Source organism: Haliotis cracherodii, unplaced genomic scaffold (genome assembly GCF_022045235.1).
Source record: "Haliotis cracherodii isolate W230 unplaced genomic scaffold, xgHalCrac1.p SCAF_19, whole genome shotgun sequence".
Classification (NCBI taxonomy): Eukaryota; Metazoa; Mollusca; class Gastropoda; order Lepetellida; family Haliotidae; genus Haliotis; species Haliotis cracherodii.
In genome coordinates, this window is record NW_027266274.1 from 14,932,242 (window position 1) to 14,949,891 (window position 17,650).

Sequence of the window (17,650 nt, forward strand, 5' to 3'; positions counted from 1 at the left end):
CATACGATTCCACTTCCGAATGTGATTATGGTTGTATCCTTTGTACCCAGCAACCCTGAAGTCAAGCAATACCTGGAATCAAAGACACGCCGTGATGTAACTGCAAAACTTTCCAAACATACCTTAAACACAAAAACCTCATATACTAGCATGAATCTATACGTTCCTATTTGATTTCCAGTCGATGGAGGATTTAGCATGTGGGGTGTTTGGCAGCCATCCGCCTGTCCTGTCACCTGTGGCACATCCGCTACTAAGCTGAGAACCAGAAGCAGATTCTGCAGCAATCCTGCCCCACAATTTGGTGGTAGAAACTGTACAGGGCCATTTGCAGAGACTCAGCAAGTTAACTGCAACCTGACTGCTTGTCAAAGTAAGTTTAGACAGATTGTAAGAACACAGATTGTGGCGGATTAACGGGGTGGTCTGACGGGTATTATAACATTCAAGGCCCTTGTAAAACTTTCAAAAGCTTTATGTGACTCATGTACGTGTGGAGGTCATTCAGGATTTGGCGCATCAGTGACCAAGGCGATGTCCGATGCAATTCCTTATTTCTACTTCAACCATTTGTTCCTGTGTTTGTTCAGATGAACACTTGCCTTTGCATGTGTTTGTTATTGTTGCTTTCGATGAGGTTGGATACTTCTACCTTTTCGTACACACCCGATAACCCCACTGATATCTGATAGTGATTCAAAATACTTGTTTAAGATTTCGGATTCAAATACAAATGGTCTCTGCTTTAATGATTTTATGATTATGGAAATGGTTTTGTTGTTCCTTTGCAATAAGCAGTTTACGCATCAGAGACTTGCAATGCATTCAAGTTACACAAGGGAGCCGATATGAATCTATTAAAACCAGCTAGATATACTATACTTATGTGACATAGCCATACTTCATAGATTGTAGGAATGGCAGAATAACCATTCAAATATTTTAAATTAATAATTGTTGCATAAGCTTTATAAATAGTATAAATGCATATCCGTGCTGGATTGCTTGACGAATATAATAGCTATACCAGATGGAATATAAAATAAAACGATCGATATATTACAAAAACACACTAAATGTATCTCATGTATTCAGCCAAACACATACAACTGTCAAGTGGTTTATGACAGGTAAAATGAAATTATTTTGAAATCTACATTTTTTGTGTTTAAATATATATATATCATTGTGCCTTTATCCATCCCTTTATCACAATGCGGTGTTACTTTGTAATATGTGCTCACTGATTCGATTGTTTTAAGGTGTTGCCATGTTGGAAAGCAATCCACAGACTTACATAGGGGCGACTATCAGTCTGCAAGTGTCAGTGCCAGGACCACCAGCACAGGCTCTGGGAGCTTGGTACAGACAATCTGAAGGAGTTTTCAACGTCGTGACTGCCACTGCGAGGACCGTGCTCTCTGTTGACGGGAACATCCATCAGCTCACCCTCATTAATGTCACAGCAGAAGATGCCGGGACTTATTTCTACATTGCAGCAGGAACCAACACACAAGGCGACCTTACCATTATGTCTCCAGGTAACGTCATCACAGTGCCAGTTCATATTTAAAGAGTATATGATATCATAATTGTTTCTGGACTATAAAAGCAGAGTGTGAGGCGATGGATGACGACAGGGTATATGGTTAAATCAAGTCCACAACGCGTTTGTATCTGTTGTTGTGTATATTTGTACATGTATATCGCAATGGTAGTCTTGGTGCTCGAATGCGTTGATGACTTGAGCTGTTGTTGATTCGCCTTTGAATTGTGAATCCACGATTCCGATTGGTTCCTCAAGGATATAAAGTCACAGCAGCATACCCCTGTGTCAAATCACTGCATCACTGCAAAGATGGACTTACTACCCTCTATTCTTCAACGCACTCAATAGGGAATTGTGCTCACAGGGTTGTTGTTCCCTTCAATCATAGCACCACATTGTGAAAAGAAATACGCTGAAAAATGTTTTTCATATTCTACAGAGAGAACTTAGAAATGTGCACGTCTCAATCAGGGTCTGTGACATCCTGTTTGATGCATAACATTTCTACATTTCTTCATTTCTACGATGTGATACGTAGGACTGATGTGCACTTTTCTATCAACGTGAAAACATCTCGATTGTCTTTAACTTTTCTAAGGACATTTCACTCCTAGGAGTAGGTGTTCCTGAATATACCTCCAGGGCATCTATGAAACTGAAACCTGAAGAGTCCTATCTCAATGTAGCATCACATACCATAACATTCAAATCATAACACGTGCAATGTGTCTCTTACCTTCTTGGTCATCAAATCACAGCACGTATACAAGCTATCATCCACTATCTCCTTGTTAATCCTTGTTATCCTAAAATAGCGACAGTTGGTCCTGTTTATCTTGGGTGATCTTGGATGGGATAAAATAAAATGTCAGTCACATTCACGGAGTATTGATTTTATTGTAGTCCACGGTGGAATATCTCAGTGGGGTCCATGGAACAACCCTCCATGTCCAGTAACATGTGGACAAGGAATTCGCTCCCTTTCCCGAAACAGGACATGCACAGAGCCAGTTCCACAGTTTGGAGGACGAACTTGTTCCGAGACAAAAGAAGATACCATGCGAATTACGTGTTCTTTGGCAAACTGTCCAAGTAGGAACAATACTATTTGGTTTATTAATTAGACGAGTTTGTGGTAGTACTAGCAGTAGAAGTAGCAGAAGTAGTAACGTCAGAAGCAACAGCAGCAAAGCAGTTGTAATAGTAGTGGATGCAGTAGTATTAGCAGCAGTCGTAGTAGTATTAGCAGAAGCAACAATGGAACAAGTAGCAATAGTAGTACTAGCAGAAGTAGTGGTAGTAGTAGCAGCAGTAGCAGTAGGATCAGAAGAAGCACCCAAAAAAGCAGTAGTAATAGTTCTGGGACGCATAAGAGTCCTTCTGACATACGATTCCACTTCCGAATGTGATTATGGTTGTATCCTTTGTACCCAGCAACCCTGAAGTCAAGCAATACCTGGAATCAAAGACACGCCGTGATGTAACTGCAAAACTTTCCAAACATACCTTAAACGCAAAAACCTCATATACTAGCATTAATCTATACGTTCCTATTTGATTTCCAGTCGATGGAGGATTTAGCATGTGGGGTGTTTGGCAGCCATCCGCCTGTCCTGTCACCTGTGGCACATCCGCTACTAAGCTGAGAACCAGAAGCAGATTCTGCAGCAATCCTGCCCCACAATTTGGTGGTAGAAACTGTACAGGGCAATTTGCAGAGACTCAGCAAGTTAACTGCAACCTGACTGCTTGTCAAAGTAAGTTTAGACAGATTGTAAGAACACAGATTGTGGCGGATTAACGGGGTGGTCTGACGGGTATTATAACATTCAAGGCCCTTGTAAAACTTTCAAAAGCTTTATGTGACTCATGTACGTGTGGAGGTCATTCAGGATTTGGCGCATCAGTGACCAAGGCGATGTCCGATGCAATTCCTTATTTCTACTTCAACCATTTGTTCCTGTGTTTGTTCAGATGAACACTTGCCTTTGCATGTGTTTGTTATTGTTGCTTTCGATGAGGTTGGATACTTCTACCTTTTCGTACACACCCGATAACCCCACTGATATCTGATAGTGATTCAAAATACTTGTTTAAGATTTCGGATTCAAATACAAATGGTCTCTGCTTTAATGATTTTATGATTATGGAAATGGTTTTGTTGTTCCTTTGCAATAAGCAGTTTACGCATCAGAGACTTGCAATGCATTCAAGTTACACAAGGGAGCCGATATGAATCTATTAAAACCAGCTAGATATACTATACTTATGTGACATAGCCATACTTCATAGATTGTAGGAATGGCAGAATAACCATTCAAATATTTTAAATTAATAATTGTTGCATAAGCTTTATAAATAGTATAAATGCATATCCGTGCTGGATTGCTTGACGAATATAATAGCTATACCAGATGGAATATAAAATAAAACGATCGATATATTACAAAAACACACTAAATGTATCTTATGTATTCAGCCAAACACATACAACTGTCAAGTGGTTTATGACAGGTAAAATGAAATTATTTTGAAATCTACATTTTTTGTGTTTAAATATATATATATCATTGTGCCTTTATCCATCCCTTTATCACAATGCGGTGTTACTTTGTAATATGTGCTCACTGATTCGATTGTTTTAAGGTGTTGCCATGTTGGAAAGCAATCCACAGACTTACATAGGGGCGACTATCAGTCTGCAAGTGTCAGTGCCAGGACCACCAGCACAGGCTCTGGGAGCTTGGTACAGACAATCTGAAGGAGTCTTAAACGTCGTGACTGCCACTGCGAGGACCGTGCTCTCTGTTGACGGGAACATCCATCGGCTCACCCTCATTAATGTCACAGCAGAAGATGCCGGGATTTATTTCTACATTGCAGCAGGAACCAACACACAAGGCGACCTTACCATCATGTCTCCAGGTAACGTCATCACAGTGCCAGTTCATCTTTAAAGAGTATATGATATCATAATTGTTTCTGGACTATAAAAGCAGAGTGTGAGGCGATGGATGACGACAGGGTATATGGTTAAATCAAGTCAACAACGCGTTTGTATCTGTTGTTGTTTATATGTGTACATGTATATCGCAATGGTAGTAGTGGTGCTCGAATGCTTTGATGACTTGAGCTGTTGTTGATTCGCCTTTGAATTGTGAATCCTCGATTCCGATTGGTTCCTCAAGGGTATAAAGTCACAGCAGCATACCCCTGTGTCAAATCACTGCATCACTGCAAAGGTGGACTTACTACCCTCTCTTCTTCAACGCACTCAATAGGGAATTGTGCTCACATGGTTGTTGTTCCCTTCAATCATAGCACCACATTGTGAAAAGAAATACGCTGAAATATGTTTTCATATTCTACAGAGAGAACTTAGAAATTTGCACGTCTCAATCAGGGTCTGTGACATGCTGTTTGATGCATAACGTTTCTACATTTCTACATTTCTACGATGTGATACGTAGGACTGATGTGCACTTTTCTATCAACGTGAAAACATCTCAATTGTCTTTAACTTTTCTAAGGTCATTTCACTCCTACGAGTAGGTGTTCCTCCAGGGCATCTATGAAACTGAAACCTGAAGAGTCCTATCTCAATGTAGCATCACATACCATAACATTCAAATCATAACACGTGCAATGTGTCTCTTACCTTCTTGGTCATCAAATCACAGCACGTATACAAGCTATCATCCACTATCTCCTTGTTAATCCTTGTTATCCTAAAATAGCGACAGTTGGTCCTGTTTATTTTGGGTGATCTTGGATGGGATAAAATAAAATGTCAGTCACATTCACGGAGTATTGATTTTATTGTAGTCCACGGTGGAATATCTCAATGGGGTCCATGGAACAACCCTCCATGTCCAGTAACATGTGGACAAGGAATTCGCTCCCTTTCCCGAAACAGGACATGCACACAGCCAGTTCCACAGTTTGGAGGACGAACTTGTTCCGAGACAAAAGAAGATACCATGCGAATTACGTGTTCTTTGGCAAACTGTCCAGGTAGGAACAATACTATTTGGTTTATTAATTATACGAGTTTGTAACTGATATATACACTTTTTCTTGGGTGTTTTAAAGTGCACTGATATCTTTACTTTTTTTACTTAAGTTTTAAGCCGACATTTAACAAATTCAAGTTTTGAAATGTAAATTTAACCTTGTAGTTGATTTATCCTTCACGTACATTTAGAATTTCATTCCCAAATATAAACCGATATATCTCAGTTTGGGGCGGGGAGGGGGGGAGGGGGGTATTTTTTTATTTTTACACCAAATGTTTTCAATAATACACATCCTACTCAAGATTGAGGTTTCCTGTGAACATATTTAAAAGATAGATCATGCACACTGACCTATATAAGCTAATCAAAATATCAACGTTATCACTTCAGTCAACTACAGTTATAGGGAACACGCTTATAACGAACTGACGGATATAACGAACTTACTTTTTGGTCCCGACTATTTGCTGTTGGTATGCTGTATTTGTGCTTATAACGAACTACGGTTATAACGAACTAAAATTAGTAGTCCCTTTGAGTTCGTTATAACCGTACTTTACTGTATTAATATTGATTCACGGGTACAAAGGATTTGATACCCTTGGGTATAATTAGCAGTCCACCAAGATAAACCTGTTAATATAAAAGTACATCGATTCTGGAACATGGAACTTAATGTTGAAAGGGGTTTAAAGCACAACGCGATGTCTTTTTCTTATATGATACACATACTCCTTAGGACAAGTAACGAGGTTATAACCATTTCATAAACACAAAATTAATGTTTGCATAAGATGGTGACTGGTCATTAACATATATATAGATTGTATAACAGATAATGACAAATATTTAAGACCGCTCCACACTTGTCACAAATGTTTCTTATGGTAGACAAAATGTTGTTTTATGCCGCACTATTTCAACCATATTGCGAAAACAACTAGAACATATTGATAACATAGCCAACATGAACGAGGACATTGTCAGCCAGTTTATACATCAGATCCTTGCTTGGGCTTTACAAGCATGGGGTACGGGGTGCCACCGGTTGGGCAGGATACGCTCACCTTTTCAAAAACATCTGGTATCATTCTTATTTGATAGTGATTCAAAAACACATGCGCATGATATAGTCGGAATTGTACAATCGACTCTGCTTTATGCAGGTATTTCTATTGGATATGGAAAGGGTCTGTTGCTTTATTTATATCTGCCTTCATGGTATCCCACAGGCAATTAAGAACTTTTAAATCATTGTGACGTAGTTTGATAAGAATTAGAGGCGAACACAAGAACAAAGGATTATCTTTTCAATAAATGATCAGTTCACATCATTTCATGTATAGATTGTTCAATTGTCGGATGACTTGACATGAGTGAGTTTGGTTTAACGGCGCTTTCAACAGTATTCCAGTTATATGACGGCGTGTCAGCTTAATGTGGGAGGAAAGCCCAGGTCTCAGATTACCGATTTGGTAAAAATGACGCCCAAAACGATAGGTTTCTGGCGTGCCAAAGGGACGCAACTCTTCACAGCGAATCGCGGCGCCTCAGTCGACGGGGCCACCTATGCCCTGTGACTTGACATGAACCGAATTAGGGTGGAATTAGGAATTTGGATTGATTTGGATTCCGACGTTCTATTATACACTGTAGTGTTATGATAACTTATATTTAGGATGATAGCAGAGGTAGTAGTATTAATAATAGAATTACGAACAGATCGACCAATATTTAAAAATTCATATCCTGTAGACCATAAGAGCCAAAGTTACAATGTCGACGTTTTTTTCGGGTTGCAGTTGACGGTGGCTACAGTCCATGGAGTCAGTGGAGCAACCCTCCATGTTCCGGGTCATGTGGGAATTTATCCAAAGTCGTCTCAAGAGTAAGGACGTGTTCAAGCCCCTCTCCTCAATTTGGTGGAAGACAATGTGTTGGATCACGGACTCAGACGGCAACAAGGAGCTGTAACCTTGCCGCATGCACAGGTAAGATGGCGTTACAGTAGCAAAGGTGAACTCTCTCGAAACAGGTCGAAATTCGTTTGTATCAAGCATAAGGAGATGATTACTGGGTAAAAGAGATCTGCACCTGTTTTCAACCAAAAATACCAAACGTTGGCATACTTCTAATTAGAAGACAAATATGCAAATGTGACACTTTAGGGAATAAGGCCAAGATTTCAGTTCAGTTCCAAATGTGCGACTGCTATAATTATATTGGATTTCTAAGAATGATGATTCATTTTCTTTCGAAACAGAACTAAAGGAATTCTCTGTTTGAGTGAAACCGTTGTTTCTCCAATGGGTATTACTGTTCTTTCCTTTCCAATATGTTAAGTGTTTCCTTTTTACATCAGCTCCTTAAGATTGAAACATGAAATAAAGAGGTGAATGTGTTCTGTTTAACACCGCTATATACCATACAATGGGGTATCATGTTTCATTAAGGTCACATTTCTGTTGACTCGGGTATTTAGATCAAAATCAGAATAACTTAATTTGTGCCTCTAAAACATTACATTGTTCTTGTTACAGGATGCCCTGAAGCAACCATCTATTTCGTGGTTGACCAATCACAGAGTGTCGGTACTGAAAATTTCCAACTCGTCAAGGCAGCGTTGAACAGTTTTGTTTCCAGCATTATTTCTAGAAACAACAACATCAGAGTTGGTGTCATAGGTTTCAGCAGTAATGTGACTTCGTTCATCAGGGATACCAGCGATATTAGCTTACTTCAAGCCGCCATTAATTTTACACTGACGCCACCCAACGGTGGAACAAACACTCATCTGGGCATTCGGAGGGCTACCCAGAACTTAAATCAAGGCACATCTAATTATCCTAGGGTGATGGTTGTAATAACTGACGGCCTGTCCAATTTACCTAACGAAACACGTGTCGCTGCAGCTGAAGCGAGGAACTCCGGGATAACGGTGTTCGCCGTTGGTGTCCTTGCCCTCAACATCCCATCGATTCGGCAACGTTTTCAAGCGGAACTACTGTCTATTGCCTCGTCGAATGCTACAGCAATCGAAATTGCAAACTTTAATGTTTTAACCAACTCCTTAAACAACATAAGCCAAATCTTGTGTCGGGGGACTGGTAAGTACATTGGGTTGGTTCTCTTTTGTAACATTCAAATCAAGTTCGATGACTGTTATTTCATAAACAATACTGATAGTTTGGATGTTGATAACAATACTAACACTATGATGTTCATTTTTATCTTAGATCTTTTTTAATAATTCTATTATTCTAATCGTATTAATTTAGAAAAAAATCATTTTTAAAGTTTGTATTAGTGATGATAATAATCTCAAATGTTACCAGGACTACACGTGATTTCATATACGAATCCCCAATATTATACATCACAACAGAACCGTGAAGATCCGGGTTCGTATAGGTCTTCAACAACACATACTGGAAATGAAAGGCGACGATGCTTGTTGTAAGAGGCGACTAACGGGATCGGTTGATGATTTGGTTGATGCATGTCATCCGTTGATGCATGTCATCGTATTCCAATTGCGTGGATCGATGCTCGTGATGTCCAGCACTGGATTGTCTGGTCCAGACTCGATTATTTACAGATCGCCGTCATATAGCTTGAATATTGCTGAGTGCGGCGTTAAACAACAAACAAACAAACAAACAAACAATCCAACACACATTTATAAAGAGAAAGCTGAGAGGGCAATATTTTGTTGCAGTCAATGGAAACTGGGCAAGCTGGGGACCATGGTCAGACACCCGGTGTTCGGGGACCTGTGGGACGAGCATCTTCGGAACAGCCAACAGAACGAGAACATGCACCAACCCAGCACCATCGTTAAATGGAAACAGTTGTGTTGGAAACAGCATGGAGGTGATAAGACGGAACTGTGGCTTCAATCCTTGCCCAAGTAAGTAATTGAAACACACATGCTGAAGCATTGAAATGATTCATGTCTGTGATGACAATGCAACTTAATCTCAATAGTTGACATCGACATAACACAAGGCTACCCATTGTGTCAAATGTAAATAACTATATACTAATATTGTTTAAGAGATGTTCATGACTTTCCTTTCATTTCGGCCATTTTCTACCTTCTCCAGTGTGTGTGGAGGTAGTTAGGGATAGCTATGATCAGTCCCTGGCAACAAGTTAGCAGGTGTTATTGATGGGTGTAAACATACATCAATATGTATTCACTATCGGACTGACGTGATATTGATGAAACTATTGTCCCAAGGGTCTTAACCTTTCATCAATTTATTGCTGCCGGTTCATGGACATTTGCAATGTGCAGATAGTCGATCAATCGTTACTTATTATTCGCAGAAGCGGATTATGTTGTGTCAACTGTAACTTCCATACGCAGAATAGAAGTTGTTGTTACTTACAAGAAACGTTCGAAATTTTACTTTACCCCTCCAAATATTGAACATATGTCCAGCTTGATGTAGTATTGTGTTGTTTGTTTGTTTAGGTTTTTTGTTTGTTGTTTAACGCCGCACTTAGCAATATTCCAGCTATATGACTGCGGTCTGTATATAATCGAGTCTGGACCAGACAGTCAAGTGATTGACACCATGAGCACTGATCCACGCAATTGGGATATGATGACATGCATCAACCAAGTGAAGCGAACCTGACCACCCGATCCCGTTAGTAGCCTCTTACGACAAGCATAGTCGCCTTTTACGGCAAGCATGGGTTGCTGATGACCTATTCTACCCCGGGTATTCATGTGTCTATTGTGTTGTAGTTAATGGAAGCTGGTCAGTGTGGACGCAGTGGTCGACCCCCCAGTGTACCGCGTTGTGTGGATCAGGTGTCATGGCTACAGTAATCCGACGGAGAACATGTACAAATCCATCGCCATCGTTTGGTGGCAACTCATGCCAAGGAAACTTCCAGGAAACTGAACTGAAGACATGCGGGCTCTCTCCTTGCGATGGTATGTAAACATCTAAACCGTCCTTCCACTCATAGGTCAGGAATGTATACACTAACACCCCTATATGAATGTGTCGACCTTTTCACATATGACAAATATTAACTGTTAGTTCTGAATAGCATAATTTTGTCCCGTGATTACCATACATTGGTAATATATCATAATATTTATATCCAAACTAAAATAATATTTAGGACACAAAAGGCCTAGATGATTTTACCCTAATAATTGCTATATTTTAATCACTGCGTCTTAGTACTTTGTATTAAAGAACAGTATTATAATAATTTTGACAAAAGAAGAGTTTAATGTCAAGGTAATGACGATGCATCACCATACGATCATTTTAAAAGTAACGGAATATTATGCTGAATGATAATCTGCATATACGAGCAATGCCTGGGTAATATTAATAATCTCACCGACGTGTTGTGGTATATTTTACCCTTTTCGCGAACACCTGGTGTCATCACTGATTTTCAGTGATCCCTTTGATCACCGCTATTACGACCAATAGAATCTATTTCGGTTGATGATCCAGGTTGATAATTAGATGGCGTTGATGTTTTACTTTAACTGTGGATTTTGGGGGCCTTCGTCACGGGGAAATATGTTTGTCATTGTAGCTTCTATATGTGTTATGCTATGTATAAAATCATGTTACAGGCGAGGTTAATGGCGGCTTCGGCCAATGGAATGCATGGACAGTATCCCCCTGCTCGGCTACTTGTGGGAGAAACGTGACCCGAATGTTGTCCCGGCAACGTCTGTGCAACAACCCCGCCCCTGCTAACGGTGGGCGCGACTGCATAGGACCGAGGAACGACACCAGTAACCAGCTCTGCTCAGTGCCCGAATGTCAAGGTATTTTCAGCAAACCGCCCAATTACCTACATGTAATGATTGTGTTCATGCAGTCGCGGTAGTGTATGGGGGCGGTGATGATGCTGACACTGCAGGCAACATCTATAATTATATTGGATTTCTAAGAATGATGATTCATTTTCTTTCGAAACAGAAGTAAAGGAATTCTCTGTTTGAGTGAAACCGTTGTTTCTCCAATGGGTATTACTGTTCTTTCCTTTCCAATATGTTAAGTGTTTCCTTTTTACATCAGCTCCTTAAGATTGAAACATGAAATAAAGAGGTGAATGTGTTCTGTTTAACGCCGCTATATACCATACAATGGGATATCATGTTTCATTAAGGTTACTTTTCTGTTGACTCAGGTATTTAGATCAAAATCAGAATAACTTAATTTGTGCCTCTAAAACATTACATTGTTCTTGTTACAGGATGCCCTGAAGCAACCATCTATTTCGTGGTTGACCAATCAGAAAGTGTCCGTACTGCAGATTTCCAACTCGTCAAGGCAGCGTTGAACAGTTTTGTTTCCAGCATTATTTCTAGAAACAACAACATCAGAGTTGGAGTCATAGGTTTCAGCAGTAATGTGACTTCGTTCATCAGGGATACCAGCGATATTAGCTCACTTCAAGCCGCCATTAATTTTACACTGACGCCACCCAACGGTGGAACAAGCACTCATCTGGGCATTCGGAGGGCAACCCAGTACTTAAATCAAGGCACATCTAATTATCCTAGGGTGATGGTTGTAATAACTGACGGCCTGTCTAATTTACCTAACGAAACTCGTGTCGCTGCTGCTGAAGCGAGGAACTCCGGGATAACGGTGTTCGCCGTTGGTGTCCTTGCCCTCAACTTCCCATCGATTCGGCAACGTTTTCAAGCGGAACTACTGTCTATCGCTTCGTCGAATACTACAGCAATCGAAATTGCAAACTTTAATGTCTTGACGAACTCCTTAAACAACATAAGCCAAATCTTGTGTCGGGGAACTGGTAAGTACATTGGGTATATTCTCTTTTGTAACATTCAAATCACGTTCAATGACTGTTATTTTATATACAATACTGATAGTTTGGATGTTGATAACAATACTAACACTATGATGTCCATTTTTATCTTATATCTTTCTTAATAATCCTATTATTCTAATTGGTATTAATTTAGAAAAAAATAGTGTTGATATTAATCTCAAAGGTTACCAGGACTATACGTGATTTCATATAAGAATCCCCAATATTATACACCACAACATACCCGTGAAGATCCGGGGTAGATTAGGTCATCAGCAACACATACTGGGCGTGAAAGGCGACTATGCTTGTCTTAAGAGGCGACTAACGGGATCGGGTAGTCAGGCACGCTGACTTGCGTGGATCGATGCTCGTGGTGTCCAGCACTGGATTGTCTGGTGCAGACTCGATTATTTACAGATCGCCGTCATATAGCTTGAATATTGCTGAGTGCGGCGTTAAACAACAAACAAACAAACAAACAAACAAACGAACACTCCAACACACATTTATAAAGAGAAATCTGAGAGGGCAATATTTTGTTGCAGTCAATGGAAACTGGGCAAGCTGGGGACCATGGTCAGACACCCGGTGTTCGGGGACCTGTGGGTTGAGCATCATGGGAACATCCAACAGAACGAGAACATGCACCGACCCAGCACCATCGTTAAATGGAAACAGTTGTGTTGGAAACAACATGGAAGTGATAAGACGGAACTGTGGCTTCAATCCTTGCCCAAGTAAGTAATTGAAACACGCATGCTGAATTTCGAAGCATTGAAATGATTCATGTCTGCGATGACAATGCAGCCTCAATCTCAATAGTTCACATCGACATAACTCAAGACTACCCATTGTGTCAAATTTTAATAACAATATACTAATATTGTTTAAGAGACATGGATCATGGACATTTGCAATGTGCAGATAGTCCATCAATCATTACTTATCATTCGCAGAAGCGGATTATTTTGTGTCAACTGTAAAGGCCGTGCGCAGATTAGAAATTGTTGTTATTTACAAGAAACTTTTAAAATTTTACTTTAAGGCTCCAAATATTGGACACAAGTGTTAATATTTGCCCGGTTTTAAGTAGTATTGTGTTGTTTGTTTGTTTGGATTTTTTGTTTGATGACTGCGGTCTGTATATAATCGAGTCTGGACCAGACAGTCAAGTGATTGACACCATGAGCACTGATCCACGCAATTGGGATATGATGACATGCATCAACCAAGTGAAGCGAGCCTGACCACCCGATCCCGTTAGTAGCCTCTTACGACAAGCATAGTCGCCTTTTACGGCAAGCATGGGTTGCTGATGACCTATTCTACCCCGGGTATTCATGTGTCTATTGTGTTGTAGTTAATGGAAGCTGGTCAGTGTGGACGCAGTGGTCGACCCCCCAGTGTACCGCGTTGTGTGGATCAGGTGTCATGGCTACAGTAATCCGACGGAGAACATGTACAAATCCATCGCCATCGTTTGGTGGCAACTCATGCCAAGGAAACTTCCAGGAAACTGAACTGAAGACATGCGGGCTCTCTCCTTGCGATGGTATGTAAACATCTAAACCGTCCTTCCACTCATAGGTCAGGAATGTATACACTAACACCCCTATATGAATGTGTCGACCTTTTCACATGTGACAAATATTAACTGTTAGTTCTGAATAGCATAATTTTGTCCCGTGATTACCATACATTGGTAATATATCATAATATTTATATCCAAACTAAAATAATATTTAGGACACAAAAGGCCTAGATGATTTTACCCTAATAATTGCTATATTTTAATCACTGCGTCTTAGTACTTTGTATTAAAGAACAGTATTATAATAATTTTGACAAAAGAAGAGTTTAATGTCAAGGTAATGACGATGCATCACCATACGATCATTTTAAAAGTAACGGAATATTATGCTGAATGATAATCTGCATATACGAGCAATGCCTGGGCAATATTAATAATCTCACCGACGTGTTGTGGTATATTTTACCCTTTTCGCGAACACCAGGTGTCATCACTGATTTTAAGTGATCCCTTTGATCACCGCTATTACGACCAATAGAATCTATTTCGGTTGATGATCCAGGCTGATAATAGGATGGCGTTGATGTTTTACTTTAACTGTGGATTTTGGGGGCCTTCGTCACGGGGAAATATGTTTGTCATTGTAGCTTCTATATGTGTTATGCTATGTATAAAATCATGTTACAGGCGAGGTTAATGGCGGCTTCGGCCAATGGAATTCATGGACAGTATCCCCCTGCTCGGCTACTTGTGGGAGAAACGTGACCCGGATGTTGTCCCGGCAACGTCTGTGCAACAACCCCGCCCCTGCTAATGGTGGGCGCGACTGCATTGGACCGAGGAACGACACCAGTAACCAGCTTTGCTCAGTGCCCGAATGTCAAGGTATTTTCAGCAAACCGCCCAATTACCTACATGTAATGATTGTGTTCATGCAGTCGCGGTAGTGTATGGGGGCGGTGATGATGCTGACACTGCAGGCAACATCTATAATTATATTGGATTTCTAAGAATGATGATTCATTTTCTTTCGAAACAGAAGTAAAGGAATTATCTGTTTGAGTGAAACCGTTGTTTCTCCAATGGGGATTACTGTTCTTTCCTTTCCAATATGTTAAGTGTTTCCTTTTTACATCAGCTCCTTAAGATTGAAACATGAAATAAAGAGGTGAATGTGTTCTGTTTAACGCCGCTATATACCATACAATGGGAAGTTGCTAGGTTACGTATCCCGCGTGATATTGCAGGAATATTGCTAAATGCGGCGTAATACTATACTCACTCACTCACACAGTGTGGTCTAAAGGATATTGCAGCCGGCAGCATTGTGCAAAGAAACAACATAGGTTATAGGTTTTACACGTTGTTCTTCCTGCTTTTCCTGAAATGTCTTGCACTATCTTACTATAAAACGTTGGGGCTGTGGGGTAGCGTCGTGGTTAAAGCATTCGCTCGTCACGCCGAAAGCCCGGTTTCGATTCCCGACATGGGTGTCCCCCCTCCGTGATATTGTAAAAGCGGCGTAGACCAGTACTCACTCACTCACTCACTCACTCACTCACTCACTCACTCACAAGTGACAAAGACAATGTGAATAGAGATGAATTCACCCGTGAAGATCCCGGGGACTATGCTTGTTGTAAGAGGCGACTAACGGGATCGGGTGGTCAGGCTCGCTGACTTGGTTGATGCATGTCATCAATCCCAATTGCATGGATGGATGCTCATGATATCAATCACTGGATTGTCTTGTCCAGACTATTTACAGACCGCCGTCATATAGCTGGAATATTGCTGAGTGCGGCGTTAAACAACAAACAAACCAAACCAAACCAAACAAGATGATTTAATCATGAAACCTGAATATTCAGTGACAGCCCTCTGTGACGACGTGAAGAAACAGTACGGAGTTGGCTACCGCTATCACCCCACAGACTGTGACAAGTACATCCAGTGCTACGACAACCCTAGAGGAATCGCCATCGGCGTCTACAGAAGCTGCCCCTTCGGCTACTACTGGAACCAAGACACCTTTAGATGTACGGAGTCGTGGAAGGTGGATTGTCCTCTAGGTAAAGCGAATGTCCTATTTCATTTTATTTTATCAGTGTTGGGCGGTGGGGCATACGATAAACGGGTCCGATTCCCCACATGGGTACAATGTGTGAAGCCCATTTCTGGTGTCCCCGTCGTGTCATTGCTGAAATATTGGTCAAAGCATATTAAAACCATACTCACTCACTCACTCACTCACTTCTGTCAATGGAGACATTGTTAATAATTACGTTTTCCTCAATGTAAATCCTAGATGTGACATGGTCGCAATGTCACCTTATAAAAACAAGCAGAAACTGTCAAAATTAACCAAAGCGCGACAATGCAACATTTTACCCATCTGTCGCATTGTCGCTTTTCGCGTTTGAGAAATGTTTATTTGTTTTACTCAAAGTTCGACAGTATCCTTTCTAGGATTCCATAGAAAAGGCATACCCTATGTAATCCAAACTTCCGATTTCTGTAAATATTTCGTTGCTTTTGGCTCCTGTCCGGGGAATCGACATTTAAAGGGTTTCTCTCAAATGTGTGCCACCCATGCCTGTGCCTGCTGTGGTTTCAGAGCGATGTAAAGGGTCGTGCGGTGCGAGCTACAAGATGGCGGGAAGCTGCAGGTCCTACTGGAAGTGTGATGACGGAAAGTCCGTGGCCAGGTGTTGTCCCAGGGGATTCAGCTTCTCCCCAGGGGATGGATGTTATTTCAACTTATACTGTGACGATGAGTGCCCCTCTCTCTACGTTTCCAGAGGTAAATAAAACAAAGCATGTGTTACTGCAGCGGCAAAGGGTCAATCTTGTGTGTTGGCGATTCAAAAGAGACAAGGTGACTATGCTCGTCGTATAAGGCGACAAACGGGATCGGGATGTCAGGCTCGCTGACTTGGTTGATGCATGTCATCGGTCCAAATTGCGTGGATCGATGCTCATGATATTAATCACTGGATTGTCTGGTCCAGACTCGATTATTTACAGACCGTCGTTATATAGCTCCAATATTGCTGAGTGCGGCGTAAAACAACAAACCAACCAACCAATCATAAGAGACAAGTTATTATATACTGAACCGAAAAGAAACGTCACCATGGATATATATATATATATATATATATATATATATATATATATATATATATATATATATATATATATATTATATATATATATTAGAAACCTTAAAATCTAAACCATGTCTAAAAACTGTAAACATACTTTGAAACATATTGAGAAGATGAAGCTTGGCAAAACTGATAATCAAGGTTGGAATTAAAGTGTCAAATATTCTTAAAGTGAAACACAACACTTGTCTCTGAAAAATGGCATCACAAGTCAGTATCTCGTGTGTCCGCCATGTGCATTGATGACTACCGCGCAACGTTGATACATGGAATGGATGAGGCGGTTGATGAAGGCCACAGGCACTTGAGCCCCCACTCTGAGGAACGCCTGACGCAGTTCACCTGCAGTTGTCGGCCTTGGTCGGACGTCATTCTCCCGTCTTTGAATCTTGAATCTCAGGTGTTCAGTGGGATTTAAATCGGGACTGAGGGCAGGCCACTGCATGGTTCTGATTCCATTTTACTGGAGGAAGTCACTTGTCGCAGTGTGTGCATGGGCGTTATCATGCTGAAACTCGTGTTTGTGGCGACGTGCCAAATGAGGTATGGC

At 40.8% G+C, this 17,650-nt stretch overlaps 1 protein-coding gene across 2 annotated transcripts in view; it reads left to right on the forward strand.

Annotated features, from left to right (window-relative positions):
* Positions 1–17,650, forward strand: part of LOC139466782 (SCO-spondin-like) — a 39,075-nt gene that overhangs the window by 15,381 nt on the left and 6,044 nt on the right. For both annotated transcript variants that reach the window (XM_071248462.1, XM_071248463.1), the window contains exons 11-21: positions 7,368–7,556; positions 8,106–8,672; positions 9,284–9,475; positions 10,325–10,516; positions 11,183–11,380; positions 11,812–12,378; positions 12,945–13,136; positions 13,760–13,951; positions 14,618–14,815; positions 15,802–16,002; positions 16,548–16,733. In XM_071248462.1, coding sequence (XP_071104563.1) covers positions 7,368–7,556; positions 8,106–8,672; positions 9,284–9,475; positions 10,325–10,516; positions 11,183–11,380; positions 11,812–12,378; positions 12,945–13,136; positions 13,760–13,951; positions 14,618–14,815; positions 15,802–16,002; positions 16,548–16,733 — 2,874 coding nt within the window. The remainder of the gene's footprint in view (positions 1–7,367; positions 7,557–8,105; positions 8,673–9,283; positions 9,476–10,324; positions 10,517–11,182; positions 11,381–11,811; positions 12,379–12,944; positions 13,137–13,759; positions 13,952–14,617; positions 14,816–15,801; positions 16,003–16,547; positions 16,734–17,650) is intronic.